At 47.3% G+C, this 18085-nt stretch overlaps 5 protein-coding genes across 11 annotated transcripts; 2 read left to right on the forward strand and 3 right to left on the reverse strand.

Moving 5' to 3' along the window:
- The first annotated feature begins 182 nt into the window (after nucleotides 1-182).
- LOC131104101 (zinc finger protein ZFMSA12A-like) lies at nucleotides 183-5739 on the forward strand. Of its 3 annotated transcripts, none has more exons than XM_058050888.1 (11): nucleotides 183-680; nucleotides 1099-1304; nucleotides 2295-2360; nucleotides 2504-2596; nucleotides 2681-2779; nucleotides 3285-3405; nucleotides 3479-3734; nucleotides 3809-3956; nucleotides 4021-4525; nucleotides 4603-5058; nucleotides 5141-5738. In XM_058050888.1, exons 1-11 carry the CDS (start codon nucleotides 677-679, stop codon nucleotides 5344-5346), a joined length of 2160 nt encoding a protein of 719 aa, XP_057906871.1. In that variant the 5' UTR covers nucleotides 183-676; the 3' UTR covers nucleotides 5347-5738. The 3 variants fall into 3 exon arrangements, with proteins under 3 accessions (XP_057906871.1, XP_057906873.1, XP_057906874.1); XM_058050890.1 differs by having other exon boundaries at nucleotides 1102-1304; XM_058050891.1 differs by lacking the exons at nucleotides 183-680; nucleotides 1099-1304 and adding an exon at nucleotides 1350-1665 and having other exon boundaries at nucleotides 5141-5739.
- f2 (coagulation factor II (thrombin)) lies at nucleotides 5442-9204 on the reverse strand. The gene is made up of 15 exons (XM_058050892.1): nucleotides 9048-9204; nucleotides 8745-8825; nucleotides 8595-8674; nucleotides 8494-8518; nucleotides 8259-8324; nucleotides 8070-8178; nucleotides 7859-7995; nucleotides 7142-7444; nucleotides 6948-7064; nucleotides 6735-6861; nucleotides 6443-6610; nucleotides 6193-6366; nucleotides 5922-6100; nucleotides 5769-5839; nucleotides 5442-5697 (listed from the first exon to the last, which is right to left on the reverse strand). Exons 1-15 carry the CDS (start codon nucleotides 9106-9108, stop codon nucleotides 5548-5550), a joined length of 1848 nt encoding a protein of 615 aa, XP_057906875.1. The 5' UTR covers nucleotides 9109-9204; the 3' UTR covers nucleotides 5442-5547.
- Nucleotides 9205-10231: 1027 nt separating this feature from the next.
- fbxo3 (F-box protein 3) lies at nucleotides 10232-15330 on the forward strand. 4 transcript variants are annotated; one of them, XM_058050893.1, is made up of 12 exons: nucleotides 10232-10359; nucleotides 10891-10980; nucleotides 11047-11210; nucleotides 11425-11539; nucleotides 11629-11839; nucleotides 11937-11982; nucleotides 12054-12138; nucleotides 12206-12328; nucleotides 12401-12516; nucleotides 12657-12764; nucleotides 12839-12918; nucleotides 12987-15330. In XM_058050893.1, exons 1-12 carry the CDS (start codon nucleotides 10292-10294, stop codon nucleotides 13137-13139), a joined length of 1359 nt encoding a protein of 452 aa, XP_057906876.1. In that variant the 5' UTR covers nucleotides 10232-10291; the 3' UTR covers nucleotides 13140-15330. The 4 variants fall into 4 exon arrangements, with proteins under 4 accessions (XP_057906876.1, XP_057906877.1, XP_057906878.1 ...); XM_058050894.1 differs by having other exon boundaries at nucleotides 12990-15330; XM_058050895.1 differs by having other exon boundaries at nucleotides 11629-11833.
- On the reverse strand, nucleotides 13623-15627 carry LOC131104104 (chromosome alignment-maintaining phosphoprotein 1-like). Of its 2 annotated transcripts, XM_058050898.1 has the most exons (3): nucleotides 15433-15627; nucleotides 14383-15182; nucleotides 13623-14301 (listed from the first exon to the last, which is right to left on the reverse strand). In XM_058050898.1, exons 1-3 carry the CDS (start codon nucleotides 15453-15455, stop codon nucleotides 13952-13954), a joined length of 1173 nt encoding a protein of 390 aa, XP_057906881.1. In that variant the 5' UTR covers nucleotides 15456-15627; the 3' UTR covers nucleotides 13623-13951. The 2 variants fall into 2 exon arrangements, with proteins under 2 accessions (XP_057906881.1, XP_057906880.1); XM_058050897.1 differs by lacking the exon at nucleotides 15433-15627 and having other exon boundaries at nucleotides 14383-15426.
- An 842-nt stretch (nucleotides 15628-16469) lies between these two features.
- On the reverse strand, nucleotides 16470-17543 carry LOC131104633 (apolipoprotein D-like). Its single transcript, XM_058052001.1, has 4 exons — nucleotides 17398-17543; nucleotides 17208-17329; nucleotides 16798-16886; nucleotides 16470-16711 (listed from the first exon to the last, which is right to left on the reverse strand). Exons 1-4 carry the CDS (start codon nucleotides 17515-17517, stop codon nucleotides 16470-16472), a joined length of 573 nt encoding a protein of 190 aa, XP_057907984.1. The 5' UTR covers nucleotides 17518-17543.
- Between the last annotated feature and the right edge of the window lie 542 nt (nucleotides 17544-18085).

Genomic DNA, 18085 nt, shown 5'->3' on the forward strand with positions numbered 1-18085 from the left:
TATTTGGTTATTGATTTTATTTATGTGTGCAAATTAATATATATGTCGTGGCGGCTGCACGGCGGCCGAGTGGTTAGCGCACAGGCCTAAGAAAAGTAGCCATTGGCTGTCCTTAAAATCTGCAGATAATGCTAACGGATTTATTGCATATCATTTGCATAAGACGTTGTACAATAATTACCTTTAGAATTATTGATTATGGTTTGTTGATTCAAAATTGGCCATAATTTCATCAAAATCAAATAATGTTACTTTTATCTCGGCCAGCGCCTCTCAACGTTATCCAGGCAATTGAGAACTTTTTTTTAAATAAGCACAATTGAACAGCGAATAGGTGTAGTTTGTGAGTAGCACACTCTTCTGGTGAATATATGTAATTGCAACTGAGAAAACAGTCAAACAACAGTTTATCAATTACATTTAGCCCAAAAACTCTAGGGGTAATCCACTTATTTTTATTAATAAAGAGTAGCCATAGACTAACGATAACGATATTGAGACGCCACCAAGCAACAAGTTTTGTTGTGATTGGCTGACACGCACAGACGTCACTGCAGCGCATCCGTGACGAAAACAGGAAGTGAATTATGCCGGACTGTTAAACTTCCGGTATAATGGCTGTGCGATTGTGTGACTGAATAAGTTGACATAAAGACGGAGTTGAAAACCGAGCAAAATGGGTTTGTAGACACGCAGTTTGTTTTTGTGACTAGGCTAATTTTCCTGGTAATGTAGTTAGCCTAACATACGGTCATTTTACTTGAGTACATAAAGGAACATGTTATTACAATTTATGCACACCAATCTCTAATACTTTCGATGAAGAGGACAATTAAATGGATTAAAGTTTCATTGTAGCCTATCAATTTTATCTCTTAATCGCATGGCTGAAAAATAGCATTTGCTCGTTGTATGTAACCTATTTAGTTGCTATTGTCCTCATTGAAAATCGTGTATACCACTTAAGTAAAAAATGAAGTACCCCTGTATACGTGAGTAGTTGTCGTCAATCGTCAGCAAACCTCACCGTGTGGCACATTGTGAAAATAAATAATAAGACATATATGATAATGATTAACAATTGTATTCTCCACCCAGCAGCCCCCCCACCGCCCTTGTCCTCCTTGCGTCTCCTTGTCCCTCCTCTGCGTCTGCTGACGGCGGCAATGTGGCAGGTTGCACAGCAGCAAAGTGTCAAGCATTATGGGATCCTGGAAGATTTTGTGTCCCTGGTGACCGATTCAGTTCCTGAGCTACTAACAGACACGCAGAAGAGCTTGCTGCATCGAGCACTGAGGGTCAAGGTATGCGTGTGTATTTGCTCTGTTTCAATAATTGGCATGTTGAAATCTCTTCTTTTTAAGTCTTTTTTTCTCAGATGTAGGAAGTAATGAATTACATTGACTTGCAGTACTGTAATTGGATAGTAGTATTAGCTGAGACCAGATCAGGGTGTCCCAGGAACCTGGTGCTGTAGACGATGTTGATGACGACTCCTCCTGAAGTCCATGATGATCTCTGGTCCAGGTTGTTGATTTTATATCGGTGGACCAGGTGTCCTCACTTGTTGGTGCCCACTACTGTGCACCAGCTTTCAATGTGGTTAGCAGTGGACGTTGTGTAGCAGGCAATCCTAACCTCTCCAAGCACTTCATTATGATGGAGGTGAGTTCCACTGGTCGGTAGTCATTGAGAGAGGAGATTGTGGGTGTTTTGGGTACCAGTGTGATACGACGGAAGAAATACCTGTTCTGGCCTGGCACCAGGTTGTTGGAGGCTTGTACTTGTGTGAAATTTCAGGAATTCATACTTTCACTTGAGGACAATTGAGCACTCTTTCCACTTCTGCATCACCAGAAGAGTGGAAATGTACCGTATTTTCCGGACTATGTGGCACTTTTTTTCATAGGTTGGCTGTTCCTGCGACTTATACTCCAGAGCGACTTACAAATGAAAAAGTGTTTATGTTCCATAAACACTGGACACCTTTTGTGTTCATGTTTATTTTTAGTGTAGCTGAATAAGCATTGTGTTAGCATATCTTACACCTATTCAGCCTGTTCTCTATTCTTTTATTGTTACAACTTGCCTTCCAAGAAGTAGTTAAAATATATTACCCGCAAATAATACAACTTATACTCCAGTGCAACTTGTGTTTTTTTCTACCTAATGATGCATTTTTGGCCTTGTGTGACTTATACTCCGAAGCGATTTATAGTCCAGAAAATACAGTATATGAAACATCAGGTTAATTGTAAATTCAGCATCCAAATTAATTTTTTTTTTAATCCCAGGTAGCCCTCTGTGATGAAACGCAGCCCAGCCACGCCCAACTCGGAGGGGTTCACTCCATGGCACCGGTTAGACCACATGACACTTTTAGACTTTGTTCAGTCATCATTGACAAGACAGGACATCATTATGGAATATATACTCAAAGACACCAAATTAGTCATTATTAACTTTGCTGCATTTTTCTACTCTTGTGTATATATTTTTTCAGGCCAGACCAGGATCACTGACTGATGACTGTGATTCCGCGCTATTGAGTCTAACTGATAAAGTGAGTCCCCTGGAGAGACAGCGCCTCTTGCAGGTCAGAGTGGTAGCAACGCGCAGATGCATCGTTTATCATGCGTATGTCCTCTCATACTTTATTTTCTTTTGCTTTTCTCTTTAGGACGTGTTCAATAAGAACTTTGACGGGGCTCTCCAGACTCTCCTCTGTGACTTCCTAGGAAGGATGGAACAGCTTTTTCCAGCCCCTGACCTTAAACAGGTACCTTCCTGCTATGTATGTATTCCTCACATTTGCACATCATAGTACAGTTTTATTGCTGCACTTCATGACAAGCTCAGAAAATCCAAAACTTGACTTCTCAAGCTGTGCATCCAAACAGCGCATCAGCTGACTTAACGCCCCACCCCCCGCCTACTCCTGACGTCACCGCCTCTTGCACAGTTGCACAAACTAACCATCACAGTATTTACCTTCTCATTTTTTGGTTCACTGTCTTCCACCGCTACGGGTTATTTCAAGTTAGGCCCCCCCCTTCCGCTACTTAGCCACGATGGCAACCATTGTGTCGACTGCTACTCGCTCCCCATTTGGGCAGTTTGTGGTGCAACATCCGGGTGCTGACAGCACACTTAATTTGACTGTACTTCAATGAACACACTCCAAAGTATACAAATGGGGACACAGCCATCACTAACAAACTATGCCGTCAAGTGCTCACTCTTTCTACATAAACGTGGACTAACCTCAGATGCTTGTTTCTCAGGCTGTGTCGTGGCTCAGTGCCACCCCTTCTGGCCTGGATGACTGTCTCAATGTGGCCAACAGAGATGACCTGAAAATGCTCCTGGCCAATCAGAGCTGTCGGCCTGGGGTCGCCTCCGCAGGTTGCTGTCAGCCACCTGAACATTGTTTTGTGTGTTTAAACCCACATTTGTAAAAACATTTCATTTTTTCTAGTTAATTGTGACACGGAGAAGATTCTTCTCTCTGCTTGGTCCCATCCCCTCATCACAAAGCTAGCCAATGACGAGCCCCCGCCCCAGGCACATTCAGATGCCCACACTGACACTGGGAGTCCCACCCAGCTGGATGTGGCTGCGATGGTGATGATGGAGGATGAAAAGGAGGAGACTGTGCCCGGCCAGATGTCACCAGCTGATCCGAAGGCCAGTCGCAGTTCATACAAGGATTCTGTGAACCTGGAGACACAAGGGTGAGGTGTTTCCCTTCCTGCCAGAGCACAAGTGCCCCATTTGGGGTGTCTTTCTAACGACCTTTTCCAACCAGACTGAAGGACTTGCACTCTATTGACCACGTGTCCGATCAACCACGCACCGACATCACGGCTGACCCTCTTTACAGCATTTCCCATCATTCTCAGCGAGTGGCTCACAAATGTCCCAAATGTGGGAAATGTTTCATCTACCGTTCTCAGGTGAGTGTCCATGTCGGCATCACGGCCGGAACCAGATCAGGAACAATGAGCTGTTTGCCTGCAGGTTATACGTCACCTACGAACCAGCAAGTCCTGTGGCCACACCCTAACCACAACAGCAGCTGTTCACCAGGACAACGTACATGCCTGTGATGAGGAGCCGCGGCTTGAAGAGCCCCGCCCCACTGGAAGCCACCCTTGCTTTCAGTGTGACGGTGTGTTCACAAGCAAAGCTGAGCTGCTCTTACATCAGCGCAGTCACCGGGCCCGGCCCGTATTTCGATGTGGCCAATGTGACAAGGAGTTTCTTCACCTGTCCAGTTTGACCAATCACAAGCAGACACACCAGGAAAATGGCGGGACCACCTGCAGCCAATGCGGCAAAGTGTTTGGGTCGGCTCCGGAGAGAGACGCACACAGCCTCCAGCACCGGCCGCCTGACCTCACCTGCACTCTTTGCTCGCAGATGTTCAGCTCGCAGTCGCAGCTTCTGCGACACCTGCAGACACACTCGGTGGAGGGTGCCGAGCCCTGCTTTTCCTGCCGCTTCTGTGAGCAGACGTTCTCAGGTAACGTCTGGCCTCTGACCTTGCCTTCCGCTTGGCGGGGGTGCGGCTTCAATAAAGTTGTGTCTGATTCTCTGCAGGTGTGACTCTGCTTCGTATCCATCAGCGCTCCCACAAAACCCGATCGTACAAGTGTGACCAGTGCAACAAGTCATTTGCCTCGCTCACCGGCCTTCAGTCACACCGGACAAGTCACAACACGGACAATCGCTTCCTGTGCCCTCAATGTGGCAAATGGTTCAAGACCCGCGATGGGCTGGAGGGCCACCTGAGGCGGCACAGCGGTGAGCGGCCGTTCCGCTGCCCCTACTGTTCCAAAGACTTTGCTGCGCTTGCTGGACTCAATGTACACGTGCGGCGGCACACCGGGGAGCGCCCGTACGTGTGCACGGTTTGCAGCAAGGGCTGGCCATCCGGAGGCGACCTTCAAAAACACATGCGGATTCACACGGGCGAACGTCCGTTCTCCTGCGAGGAGTGCGGGAAGTCCTTCTCCAACTCTTGCCACCTCACTGAACATCGCCGCATCCACACTGGTAAGTTCAACTGCTCTCCAAATGTTTGACGCCCCGGATGTGAATGTGGCTGACGGCTGTGTCTGGTGTACTTGGATGCTAGGCGAGAAGCCTTTCCCTTGTCCTGAATGTGGAAAACGTTTACGGAGGAAGTTCGACCTGAAGAAACACATGCTGTGTCACAGCAACAATCGCCCGTACGCCTGCATTTCCTGTCCCAAGAGCTACACTCGCAAGACTCACCTTGACAGGCACCTTTTGACTCACCAGCAAGCTGATGGTGACATAAAGGCAGCTGACGAAGTTTGACACTTTTTGCTTCTTTGGAATGATGTGATGAACTTTTGAGAGTGTGATGATTGGCATGTCTGGAGGGAATCAATGCAGTAAGTTTTTACGGAAAATGTAACTTAAATGTTTTATTGTAACTGTTGGTAGACAATGTTGATTATATTTGTCTGTCGATTCCGAGTGAATCAGAAAACTTTATTTGTGTAAATATGCATAAGTCTACCCCTCATCTTCAGAGTTTTCAATGACTTTCTTCATCCACCTGCTCATCCTGAAAACATGCGTGAAGAAGCCATACTTCCCATCGCGGTCGCAACCCTCGCCCCATGACACAATGCCAATCTGGTACCAGCGATTCTCTGCGGGGTGCTGCGAAAATAAACAGGTTCTCAAACTCCTGCAAATAATGACAAAGTTGATAAACATGATGTTTCTTTCACCTTCATCACGAAAGGTCCACCACTGTCTCCCTCGCAAGCATCACCTCGCTCTGTGTCTTCAGGTTTGTAACCTATGAGCAGGTGTCAGCGTCATGTGACGATGCGTTCCGATACAGAAGAAGAAGAAGTGTCGTGGAGCAAAGAAGACCGTACCAGCACAGAACATGTTGTCAGTGATCCTGATGGAAGTGGAGCTTTTACAGGTGCTCTGGTCAGCAATGGGCAGATGGATCTGCTGGAGGACAGTTGGTAAAGCTCTTTGGGATGAACCCCAGACTTCCTTTAGGTTTCCCCAGCCGGTCACGCGACCTTTGAACCCTGCATTCATCAACCTGTTTGCAAAAAGGAAAGTCACATCTGAATATTCATTGTGCCGTCATATTCACGTCACATTCCACGTCCGTCACTAAACGTGAAGACTCACAGTTTAGCCACCTTCTTGCTCGGGAGGCAGACTGGGTGGATCTCGTCTGTGAAGACGATTGGCCGTCTCATGTGCAGAAGTGCAATGTCTCGGTTCAGATTCTCCTTCCAGTTGTACTTTGGGTGGACAATGATTTTGTCAATGGCTACGATCTTCTCAATGTTGCGTTCAAACCTGAAAGAGCGAGGCGAGCAGCAGCAAAGTCGTTGGCGCGTCCAGAAACGCGATGGCAAATGAATGTTTGTCTTACTTGACCCTGTTATGTTTGCCCAGGCGCACCAGGATGTCAGAAGTGGTGAAGTTCTTGTTCCATGGTGGGTAGAGGATGCAGTGAGCGGCCGTGAGGATCCACTGGTCGCTGATAAGGCTGGCGCCGCACAGCAGTTCCTGCGGGCTTCGTTTGTACAGCATCACTTGCCTGGCGGACGCAGTCACATTGAAGTCCGTATCAAATGGGTTCAGGTTATGAGTGTGGGATCTTCATTGACAGAAGGTACTGAAGGGATGGATTCAAGTTGTGATGGCGGTTCATGTGTGGTTACCATGGCGCAGAGGCCACTTGGGCATCGTTGCCCCCAACAATGCGCTGAGTTCTGTACGACTCCAGCAGCTCCTTCTCATTGGCGTCCTGGATCTGCAGCTTTTCAAACATGGGCCGCTCTCCACACACTGCCACACCGCAAGCTCAGCAGCATCAGTTTTCACGTATTCATGGCACGCAACTCCTGTATCTTCATCGCCAATCCCTGTCTTACCCGTCTCCCCTTGTCCAAAGAAGGTGGGGTCAAAAAAGGCCTTTCTGGGAGGTGCGTGGACGGACCGCTGACGATCAGCAGACTCCAACGGCAAGTCGTCGTCAAGCACCTGATCTTCTGCAGGTCACACGCAGGTGAGAGCCACCGTTGGTGTCATGTAACAGTTGTAGTAGTCTCGCTGGCATCATATTTACCACACAGCTGTAGGTCGCAGTATTCCACTGACACGTTCCCAGACACTCCCAGACGCGCGTAGCACCATGGGCCCTCGGGGTCATTGTCCGGGTTACGACATTTGTTGTCCTGCAGGCTGACTTCAGGTAAGAAGTCCTTGTTCTTGCTCAGAACCTTGACCTCCGGCATTGACCACGCCAGGCAGGTGTGGCCCCGCAGCGTGACAGCCAGGTCGCCAGTGTAGTGTATGCCGTTATCCTTTAAACACGCACTCGCATCCCTTTGTCGTGCGGGGGCCACAGTGGATGGAACAAAGTCTTCCCCTTTTGAGGACAAACACTATCTTGAATTTGTGTTCTCATTAGCCCTTTGCACCTCTAAACATAGTAACATAGTAACCAGCTAGTACCCTCTACAAGTAGTTTGATGGCCCAAAATAGTTCATCAGGCAAATGTGTCCATGTTCTACTGTAACGTTGGTAACCCTGAGCAAAGCTAGCTGAGCAAAGTCATCCTCACTGGAAACCCAAATGTTCAAAGTACTTCAATAAATGAAGTTATGTATACCCAAAGTTCTTAAAATAGTTCTAATAACTGTTGTTCCATTTTGAGTACTTTTAACTAATGTTGTAATGTTTGAGTTTATGAACTCACTTTTTTTGGGTTCTGCTAACTTATTCGGGTTTACAGTGCTGAGTAGAGTTAACATGGACTTGGACTTGATGTGTGAGACTTGCCACATTTTTGAACCAAGCACGTCTCCTTCTGGACTGTCGGGTCCTGAGTGAAACACCAGGGTCCGTCTGCCTGGCCGTCGGGGTTCCGACAGAAATTCTCCTTGAGGATGCTGCCTGGTTCTGAAGCGTTGAACTCCCTGAAGACGAGTGTTGAAATATGCAGCCGCTACTTGGCCAGTAAGGGTGTGTCTGTGGGCGGTGGAGCTGCTACCTTATTATGGGATGCGGGAACCCCTGATTCCAACTCTGACAGAGTTTCCCTGATTTAGTGATGTGGATGTCTCCATCGTAGTTGAGTCCTTTGCCATAAATACACTGACCTGAGCACAGACACACACCATACACACAGAAGTAAGGATGCTGACGCACATTAACGTTCCAGTCTTCTGTCTGCCTTTACCTTCCAAGCATTGTCTGATCACCCCGACGTTGCTCTGTGTTCGGTCCAGTGTGGTTCCTTTGCAGTCTACATGGACACAAACACACGCACACGCACACGAGCGGTTTGTGTAATTGCGTGCCTCAACCGCTACGGACTTTGCTCATGTTTGATTAAACTTCTGGAAGCGACGCAGCTGCCATTTTTATGTATTCTTCTTTGTGCATCCTGGAGGTAAATGCTGCAGTGTACTCACCCTGATATTTTAGCCAGAAGGCGTCCTAAAAGCAAACCAAGAATGTAGTTAGACTCTGAGTGGCTCTCATGGTCAGTACATTCAAATCAGTGTACTCGTACTGTTTTGTCCGCCTGTTCGAACACCTCTCTAGCCTCCTCATGGTCACAAATTTCCTCCACACATTCTCGCTCTAGGTCTCCTGAGAACAATAACACCAACCCGTGTTGAGTATAGGCTTGCCTCTCTGGTCCTGGGGCGTCGGCGCTTACCTTGTTTCAACTCTTCAAACATCTGGTTGGCTCGTCGGGCTCGCACCAAAACTTCTGAGGCCAGCTGGCTGTTAAGAAAAACTGCATATACAACATATTTTACACCAGCGCTAATTCTACTAAAAGGTGTTAGTATTATTTTGGCTACTTGCGCTCAACAGTCTGTATGTCAACTGTCCCTGATGTTTATAAAGTTTTTACTCTCATGTAGACGATACCATCGTCTCCAATGGTATCGTCTACCATGGTCTACCATTTTCACTGCAGCTGCTGGTATGAAGGAAACAAGCAAAGATGAAATACCATGTTCTGCCAGGCAGCCGTGCAGCAGCAACAGGAGAAGAAAGGATGTCCGTCCGACCATGATCTAGACCTCCAAGCAGAACCTCCAAACCACAACTCGTGGACTCCCGTCATAGACCCTGGTGTCGTCTGATAGGTGGGAATATTGACCGCAAGGTCAAAGTATGACTCAGTCACTTGTTTACCCTTACTCAACCAGCTCGATGTGATCTGGTTGCCCAATATTTCATTTTTTAACTTCTGTTCAGCAGGACAACTAATCTTTATGCCTCATTGGCCATGTGGATAGAATATGGCCGTAGACATTGTGTGCGTTCATATGATGAAGATACAGCAGAGTGTCCAGAAGTGACAGATACTTCAATCATCATCACTACAATAGTTTGGCCATAAAACACCTTGATGTCTTCCAAGTGTAGGCCTTCGACTCCAATTTGTGATTAAGTTGACACTGATGTCACGTCTCTTATTGTAGGAGGGCGGTCCCTCTTCAACTTTAATGATCAACTTTACCGCAAGTGTCCGACCAGCACATACAAGAGCAAATATTGATAGAGAGAGGAGAGAACACCGAAAGCTCAGTGCTGCACTAGAGTTCATTCAGATTAGGTTAGGTCAGTGGTTCTCACTTTTTCTGCCATGCCCCTCCTGGGGGACACAAATGTTATCACACACCCCTGAATGGAATTACTATTTAGGACCTTTAAAAACATATTTATTTGTTTATTTGTCCGTACAAACCACTATGTGACTTGCTGGCACCAGTGTTGTTTTATGATCATCAACAAAGACCAATAAAATAACGTTAGTAATGGATCATATGTGCTCTTTAAGAACAAAGTTGAAAAAATAACACAAACGGGGGAAAAAACTATATCATATTTCAGTATGTGACTCTCGGTGGAAAGTTTTGGACACCCTGCGTCTCTTGCAGCATCAACATATGCTTTCAGACCTAAACATCTGCACAGGAACTTTTCAATCTCCATCAATGTGAGCTCTCAACGCTCTCAAGCTGCTGGTGAGTCACACAAAATATACCAGGACCGGATTTAATCATTACTGCTGGGTGGTTTTCAACCTTTTTCCACGACCTGTCATCAGGTCCAGACATGCTGCCTTGACGTTGTAGTTCCCTTATGATCCAACTGGGGGCGACATTGCACCTTCACATGGTTTGTCCACACCAGGTAAAGCGGCTGAAGAAGAAGACGCTGGCAAACATTTGAGCAACGTAGTTTCTGATGGATCTTCTCCCTTCAGACCCGCTGCTGCACATATTGTCCTTCCTGGACTTTAGAGATTTGATCCAGTGAGTATGTGACACTAAACCATACCTACGTAACAGCAATGTCAATGTTTATCTCAGAAAGCCAGCGTGAGGTAAAGCTGTTGTCGGCTAGCAACTGCGACCGAGCTAACATGCTGCTAACAACAACAACAACCACCAGAATTCTGATCAGCAAATAATTTAAACTGTAACAATAGTAGTTTCCTGATATGGAATTTGTGTCTAATTCAAATATTATTGGATGGCACCGAACCGATGATGAAGTGATAGTTTAGTGAAAACAAGACGAAGTGTCATCACTTAGCCACCTGCTAACAGCTGTAGAGCCAAACAAGATGATCGTTTTCCAATCTAACTGACACGACAGCTGCTAATGAGTCAGTTTGAAGAACCGGGAAGATGTTCACAACTCAAGAATTGCTTGCTAAATGTCGTTTTATGATCTATTGAAGACCAATATAGTGGATACCGATGTCGTCTTGCCAGTTGAACTGCAGCTGATTTTGTGTGTGTGTGTGTGTGTGTGTGTGTGTGTGTGTGTGTGTATTGCAGTGTCAGTTTCACGAACAGACGACTTAATGACTTGTCCAAACACAACCCTTTGTGGAGGTCACTGTGTTCCAAACATTGGCTGCTCACAGAGTAAGACATTCTTGCTTAGTTGTGTGTGTTTGTTTTTCCTGTACTAACTTGTGTTGATGTGTTCAGCAATGAACGTCTGCAGAATGGATGGTCCTGGTACGACCTCTTCAAGGAGTACTACTGTGACCTGGGCCGCTACATCCAGTACTACCCTGCGCTGAAGAAAGCGTGGGAACAGCTGACCAGCTTCCTGCGGCAGAGATGTCCACGCATGATCACGTCACTCAAAGGTTGTGTCACAAGATGCTCTTATCACTTTTGTAATGTTGGTGAGAACACGGAAAGCCGAGGGTATGCCCGTGTCAATGAAATGTTAGGCATGCGCAAGCACATCGCAACCGGTAGTATACACAGCAGGGTGCAAATAGAATGTCCCACAGTGGGATTACAGTTGAATAACAGTCAACTGTTGTCATTTTTCTTTGCATCTAATTGGATTTTCAGAAGGTGCCTCAGAGGCAGAGCTCAGCAGCATTGAGGCTCAGATTGGCTGCCGCCTTCCTGGAGACTATCGGTGCTCGTACCGCATCCACAATGGCCAGAAGCTGGTGATTCCAGGGTCAGCATCTAGCACTCCGCCCCGGGAGCTGTGCCGGTGTCCCCGTCTAACCTCCGGCGGCGTGTGTTTGTGCCTGCACGCATCCTCAGGTTGATGGGGAGCATGTCGCTGTCCAATCACTATCGCTCCGAGGTGCTGCTGGACGTGGAGACTGCGGCGGGAGGTTTCCAGCAAAGGAAGGGGATGAGATGCTGCCTTCCACTCACCTTCTGCTTCCACACTGGCCTCAGCCAATACATGGCACTGGAGCACACTGAAGGGCGACACATGTTTGAGAGCTTCTACCCCTGCCCTGTTTGTGTACTTCCTGTCCTTACGTCCTGTCAGAATAAAGCCCCCGTGGGGAGCATTACCTCACTGCAGTGTGTGTCATGGCTGTCGGCTTTGTGTCTTCCAGGATCAAACGGCTCAGGATCCCTCAGCCGTGGATATGTTCATCACAGGTTTGTTGCTGCAGTTACCACAATGTTGGCAGAACCTGTGAACTCTGAAGTGTCTGTCTGTGTGCACTCAGGTTCCTCCTTTTTGGAATGGTTCACTACATACGTAAACAATGTGGTCACAGGAGAGTACCCGATCATACGAGACCAGATCTTCAGGTACATTGGTGTCATCTTTTAAGAGTGGAACATCATGACCACATTGTGGTGTCCCTTCATGCTGAAGGTATGTGCATGATAAAAGCTGCGTGACGACCACCGGGGACATCACCGTTTCTGTGTGGACTTCTTTCCTGCCCGAGCTTTCTTCTGTCCATCCGCCGCACTTCTTCTTTACTTACCGCATCAGGTAGCATTGATCATATTCCCAACGTATGCGTTGTTATTGACCCTGCCTCAATCAAAATGTCTTTTCATTTAGAATAGAGATGTCGGGCAGCGCGCCGCCTGAGGCTGCCTGCCAGCTTGACAGTCGTTACTGGAAAATAACCACCTCCGACGGCAACGTGGAGGAGGTCCAAGGGCCTGGCGTGGTCGGTACGCTGCTTGCATCACATGACTGGATGCAGGTTGACTGATTGAGTAAGGTGAGCTGCTAAGCGTGTGTGTGTGTGTGTGTGTGTGTGTGTGTGTGTGTGTGTGTGTGTGTGCGTGTGCGTGTGTGTGTGCGTAAGCAGGAGAGTTTCCAGTCATGACACCGGGTAAAGTCCATGAGTATGCCAGCTGCACCACCTTCTCCACACCTTCAGAGTACATGGAGGGACACTATACCTTCCACAGACTCGGTAAGAAAATAAAAGCAATAAAAGGTGTCTATTATTGTGAAAGTCTGTTAAATAAAAGTTAGAATTCTGTATAGACAACAAGGAAGTCTTCAATGTTGCAATCCCTCGCTTTCAAATGGTGTGCCCGCCATTCAGAGAGCCCGTGTCGCAGATGGTGAGTTGGCGGCGAATGACAAGTTCATTTGATTTCTGTGATGAAGCGCTCCTCTTTTCTCCCATCAGAAGGAGCCGACTGATTACACATCAAGTTTCAACAATCATGACGACGACCGTGGCGGCGGCAATTGTGGAGACGGAGACGAGGACAACTACAACAACCTGAGGGAACTGAACATGGCGGTCTTGGAGGGAGAATGGTGCCCGCGCCATATCTAATGGACGTGCTGGGCACTGCCAAGGAAAGCAGGTGGACTGTCATTCAGGTTCTTCTGGTGGTGGTTTGTGGATTGTGGGAAAGCCGTAGGGCAGTGGTTCTCAAATAGTGGGGCCCTAAGAGGCACCGGGGACTATACTCAATCTCTTCAAGGTTGGCATGTCTGTTAGTGTCTGTATTCGTGCTTGAATGATGCTGGTGCCAGCATCTCGTACAGGGGTTTGTACAAATAAGTTATTACATTTTTCCACCTTATGTGCACAAAGTCATGGCGCCCGACCTCGAGCTTTGTTAACCTCTTCATTACAAGGTTTCACGCTGGCCCAAGAAAACATCCATCAACAATTCTATTTTTCTTTTTTAACACTTTGGCCCCCAGTACGGACGATGGGACAATCATTGCTTTGTCTAGAATCCTATACAAGCTGGTATGTCAGTCATGTTTTTTTTTTTTTTTTTTGAAGAGAATACCCACCAATGCTTCAGTTTGAAAATCTTTTTATTGCAGGAAGTTATTGTAAAAGAGGTCACAGAACAAATGTCGCACTTGAATACTTCCTTTTGGGGAAAAGCTGAAACATATTTCTCTCCTTTAGCTGTTTTTCATGGCCAACCAGTGTAAGATGTGAGGTTTGTTTCTTTCCCCTTTGAATTTCTGTAGGAGAAAACAAAAGTCATGGCTCACCACCACGTCACTTTAATGTGATTGGTGGCTTTGGTTTGTTTTTTGACTCAATAAATCTTAATTACAAAGGTAATATTATTTAAAAAAACAAAAAAGTAGTAGTGAATGAATGAAAAAAAAAAAGACAAGTTATGACATCAGTTCCTCTTCCCCCTCCGCAATCAATCTCCGCGCTCTTTTTCTGCCAGCTCTAGTCGCTTTCGTTTCCTCCTCACCCACTACCCCCCTCGCCTCCTCATCCACCGCCAACCCTACCCCTTCCCCCTCCTCGCGGGCATTGCATCGGCTGCAGTGCCTCCGGAAGCCGCCCAGGACGTGCGACCGGAAGCAACAGAAGGGGCAGACGAAGCGTCCCGGGCGGTGAGCCACCCTGGTGTGCTGCTGGAGTTGGCTGGGCAGGAAGAAGGACGATTTGCAGTCTTTGCAGCTGAATGGCCGCTCAACGTCATGACAACGAACCACGTGACTTAGGACAAAACCTGCATGGCAAAGAGGAGCAGTAGTTCAGTTTGCAGCCTCTGCTTCCCTCGTGAACGTTTAACACATTCCTTATAAGTTACCTTTCATTTTGGTCTTCCATCCGCAGATAAGGCAGACGTAGCGGTTGGCGGTGAATTGTACCACTTTGGCCGTCATATCCAGTTCCTCCTTTAAGAGGTCAGCACTCAGCCCAACCTCCTCCTCCTCCTCGGTTCCGCCGGTCACATGTTTGGGTGAAGAGTTGTCTGTGTCGGCGAAGGTGTCTTGTCGGATCCTTTGGGTGACGTACACCCGAGGGATGCCATGTTTCCGCACCACGTGGTTGATGGCTACGGCTTTCAGCTTATTCTTCCAGCTGCAGATCAGGCAGCGGTACAGGCCATCTGAGAAGAGGAGCACGGTTTTATCTGCTTCGCTGTCCGGTTTGATTGACTCCATCCTGTGAGAGGCACCATCTTCACCCTTTCCCTCAGCTTCCTCCTCCCCGTCCACACTGTTCTTCACCAGAGGAGATGCCTCTTCTTCCTCCTCCTCAGCTTCTTTCACTTCCTCGTCCCCCTTCTCACTCCCATTATCCTCCCCATCAGCGCCCCCCCCTACCGTCTCATCCACACAGTGTTGGGAGATGATGTGTTGGTACAATTTGCTGAAGTCTCTGCTGGTGTAAAAGCACTCTGCACAGTGGAAGAGCTGGGCGCCACTCTGATAAATCAGGATGATCCCCAGGCGACCCATCGCGACGTCATCCAGGCAGGTGGGGTGGGTGGTAGCCATGTGGGACAGCTGGTGGGCATGGCTTTTGGAGAAGTGACCACAAAAGGCACACTGGAGGTGTGCAGCGACAAGACCACCAGCTTCCCCCCGAGTCTGCACGGCGTCGCTGCCAAAAGTGATGCAAAATGTTAATAGGTCATCGCAATGTATGTAAATTTCAGCTTTATACAACATGTAGATGGCAAACTAACAAATCTTTCACATTTCAGCTTGTTTCTTATTGGCGGATCTAAATAAATGTGAGATGTTTTTAACGTGTCTTATAAACAGTTTGATCATTTGGGCATGTTTGTCACCACGCAAACGATACAAACATACACAGCGGCTAATTGTGCAACTAATTCACTTCTACTGACCTGATTCCTCTGACGGATGCCATCCACGGTAACAAAGTTGTAAAGCAGAAAGAAGAATCACAGCTGGAAACGATTGTAAAAATTAATTTTGGGGTAAAAATGTGCCACAAATGAGCTAGAAGTGACGTCCATGCTAGCTCCTGAGACTGACCAGTCACAATGCATGTCTCTTGCGTCACTCTCGACCCTGACCAATCAAAGAGTCTCTTACTGACAACCACGGCACTGGCCAATAACAACGCTGTCACTACGCGAACCGCAAACGCAATCGGATATACGCATGTGCAGTGCGCGTCTACTTCCGGTTCCCCCAAGATTGGAGAAATTCCATAAATTGTGAAATAATTTTTTGTTTTTACATATAGTGAAAGTAGATAAAATATAAGTCCTCTTTTCTTTGTTCCGTAAATATATAAAAACATTTTCACCATAAAGATAGAGGTACTGTATACGTTTAGATGGATGGTATTTATCCGTTCAGAAAAAGAATCAAGCTGTATCCGCTACATCCTAGGTTCCCAAAGTGGGCTAAGTAAATTGTCACAGTGAGTACTTGAATAAAAATGAAAAAACTTAATTTGCGCCTAAAATTAAGAAATAAGAAATAAGAGCGTGCTTGGCCGCCTCACGGCACGAGGCCCCCTAAACATAGGAACAGCGTCATGTTGTTCATTGCTCTGTGTGCATCATACCAACAAATAAGTAGTTGTTGATCGACTAATTACTCCATTGATACTGTTTCTGTGTCATCTAGAATATTTCATTTGTATTGATGTTCCAATTAATCCCGGCATGGTGCAGGTCATTGGCCCCTCCAAATTGTCCATAGGTATGAATGTGAGTGTGAATGGTTGTTTGTCTATATGTGCCCTGGGATTGGCTGGCAACCAGTCCAGGGTGGACCCCGCCTCTCGCCCGAAGACAGCTGGGATAGGCTCCAGCACCCCCGCGACCCTGGTGAGGATAAGCGGTAGAAAATGACAGAATGAATGAACATTTAAAAAGCCAAATGTTTAATTGCAACAAACACGAGGTATTCATTGGTTCATGGCTTTGCAGTAAGTCGCATCCTGATTGGTGCTCAGCAGCTTATCCACTCTGACACCGATGGAGGTCAAAGTGCTGTGCAACTGCTCCAAGGTCTCCCCAGCCAGAGTAGGCCTCCTGCTCATAATCCAAACAGAGTCCTTGTGGACCAGGTCCAGTTCTTTGCAGCTGTAGACCAGAGCGTAGTTGTCGTAGTCTGACGCCAAGACCCAGTAAGGCGCAGGGGGGGTGTCTGGGGGGGGCATTGAGATGCATGAAACCAAGCTACTGTATTGCATATGCGGTTTTTACTTCCTGGCGGCGTGTCTTTAAACTCACCCTCATAAAAGGACACCTGCAGCTTGGCGGGCTCAGAGGGGTCTTTGGCCGTAGCAGACCCGGTTATTGAGGTGATGGTCCCATCAGCACTTTAGATGGAAAAGACAAACAATGGTAACACCCGAAAGTTGTTCTGGTCTAGTGTAAAGCAATTCATTGAGTACACCAGCAGAGTCTAATGGAGTTGGGGTCAGGGCTAGGGTTTGGGTCCGGGCTAAGGTGAGGATTTGAAGTACATCTTCTTTCTCTTTGGGACAACCGATCTCCTCCATCCCACCCTGTGTTCTGCATCTGTCCCTCTTACACCAGCTATCTAAGTGTCAATCAAAACTGAGCTTGATGGTATTTGTAAAGGCACATGTAGCGTGGCGGACATGGCGTGTCCAGTTGAGAGTATTTGGCAGACTCACAGCAGCCCCCTGTTGAGAACACCAACAACTCCGGGGCTCCTCAAGGTGTAGGTGGCAGTGCTGCACTGGCTGCTTTGGAAGGAGTGAGGTAGCCTCTGGATCCCGTACCACCTTCCCAGATACTGTCATGCAAATCCACGTGAGGTTCATTCCAACCCAGCTTTGTCTAGAAGAGGGACGTTGGACTCACCCTGGTGATGTCGAAGTCGTCCTGGACAGCGGGTCTGGGACATCTTCCTGGCATGGTGACTTGAGCGTTAGCTGACAGGATAGACAGCAAAGTCAAAGCGATAACCTGCATGGCGGCCATCTTTTCTCCCCAACCCGTACAGTAGAGCTGCTACTACACACACTGGGTAGTAGTAGTACTTTTCACGGGGGTTTTATACATCAGCAGCCCAACATAAAGGCCATCTTATCAGGGGGCGTGGGAAATGTAGCACCTGACCATATGTTCATTCGCCACCTATACAAAAGGTTTATTTACTTTATGGAAGTAAGCACATTTTGGATCCATTTACAGCGCAGCCTTGAGGGGGCGGGGGCGGTCATACACATATACACAGCCGCCCCACATAGGTCCTCAAAGGCTATCTTTGGGGGAGCATGGGAAATGTAGCACCTGATATGTTGACATATGTTGTTTTGCCACTTATACAAAAGTAAGGCAGGGGAAACCGTGTTTGGCTGCCTGTGTCGGTCGGGACACGAGAGACACGCATTCCCCCAACGCCGTAAAGTAACCATCAACATATCCTTCCAGAAACAAACATCCCGTTTCCTCCCACATTCCAAAAACATGCTAGGTTAATTAGCCACTCCAAATTGTCCATAGGTATGAATGTGAGTGTGAATGGTTGTTTGTCTATATGTGCCCT

Source organism: Doryrhamphus excisus, chromosome 16, assembly GCF_030265055.1.
Source record: "Doryrhamphus excisus isolate RoL2022-K1 chromosome 16, RoL_Dexc_1.0, whole genome shotgun sequence".
In the NCBI taxonomy this organism is placed as follows: Eukaryota; Metazoa; Chordata; class Actinopteri; order Syngnathiformes; family Syngnathidae; genus Doryrhamphus; species Doryrhamphus excisus.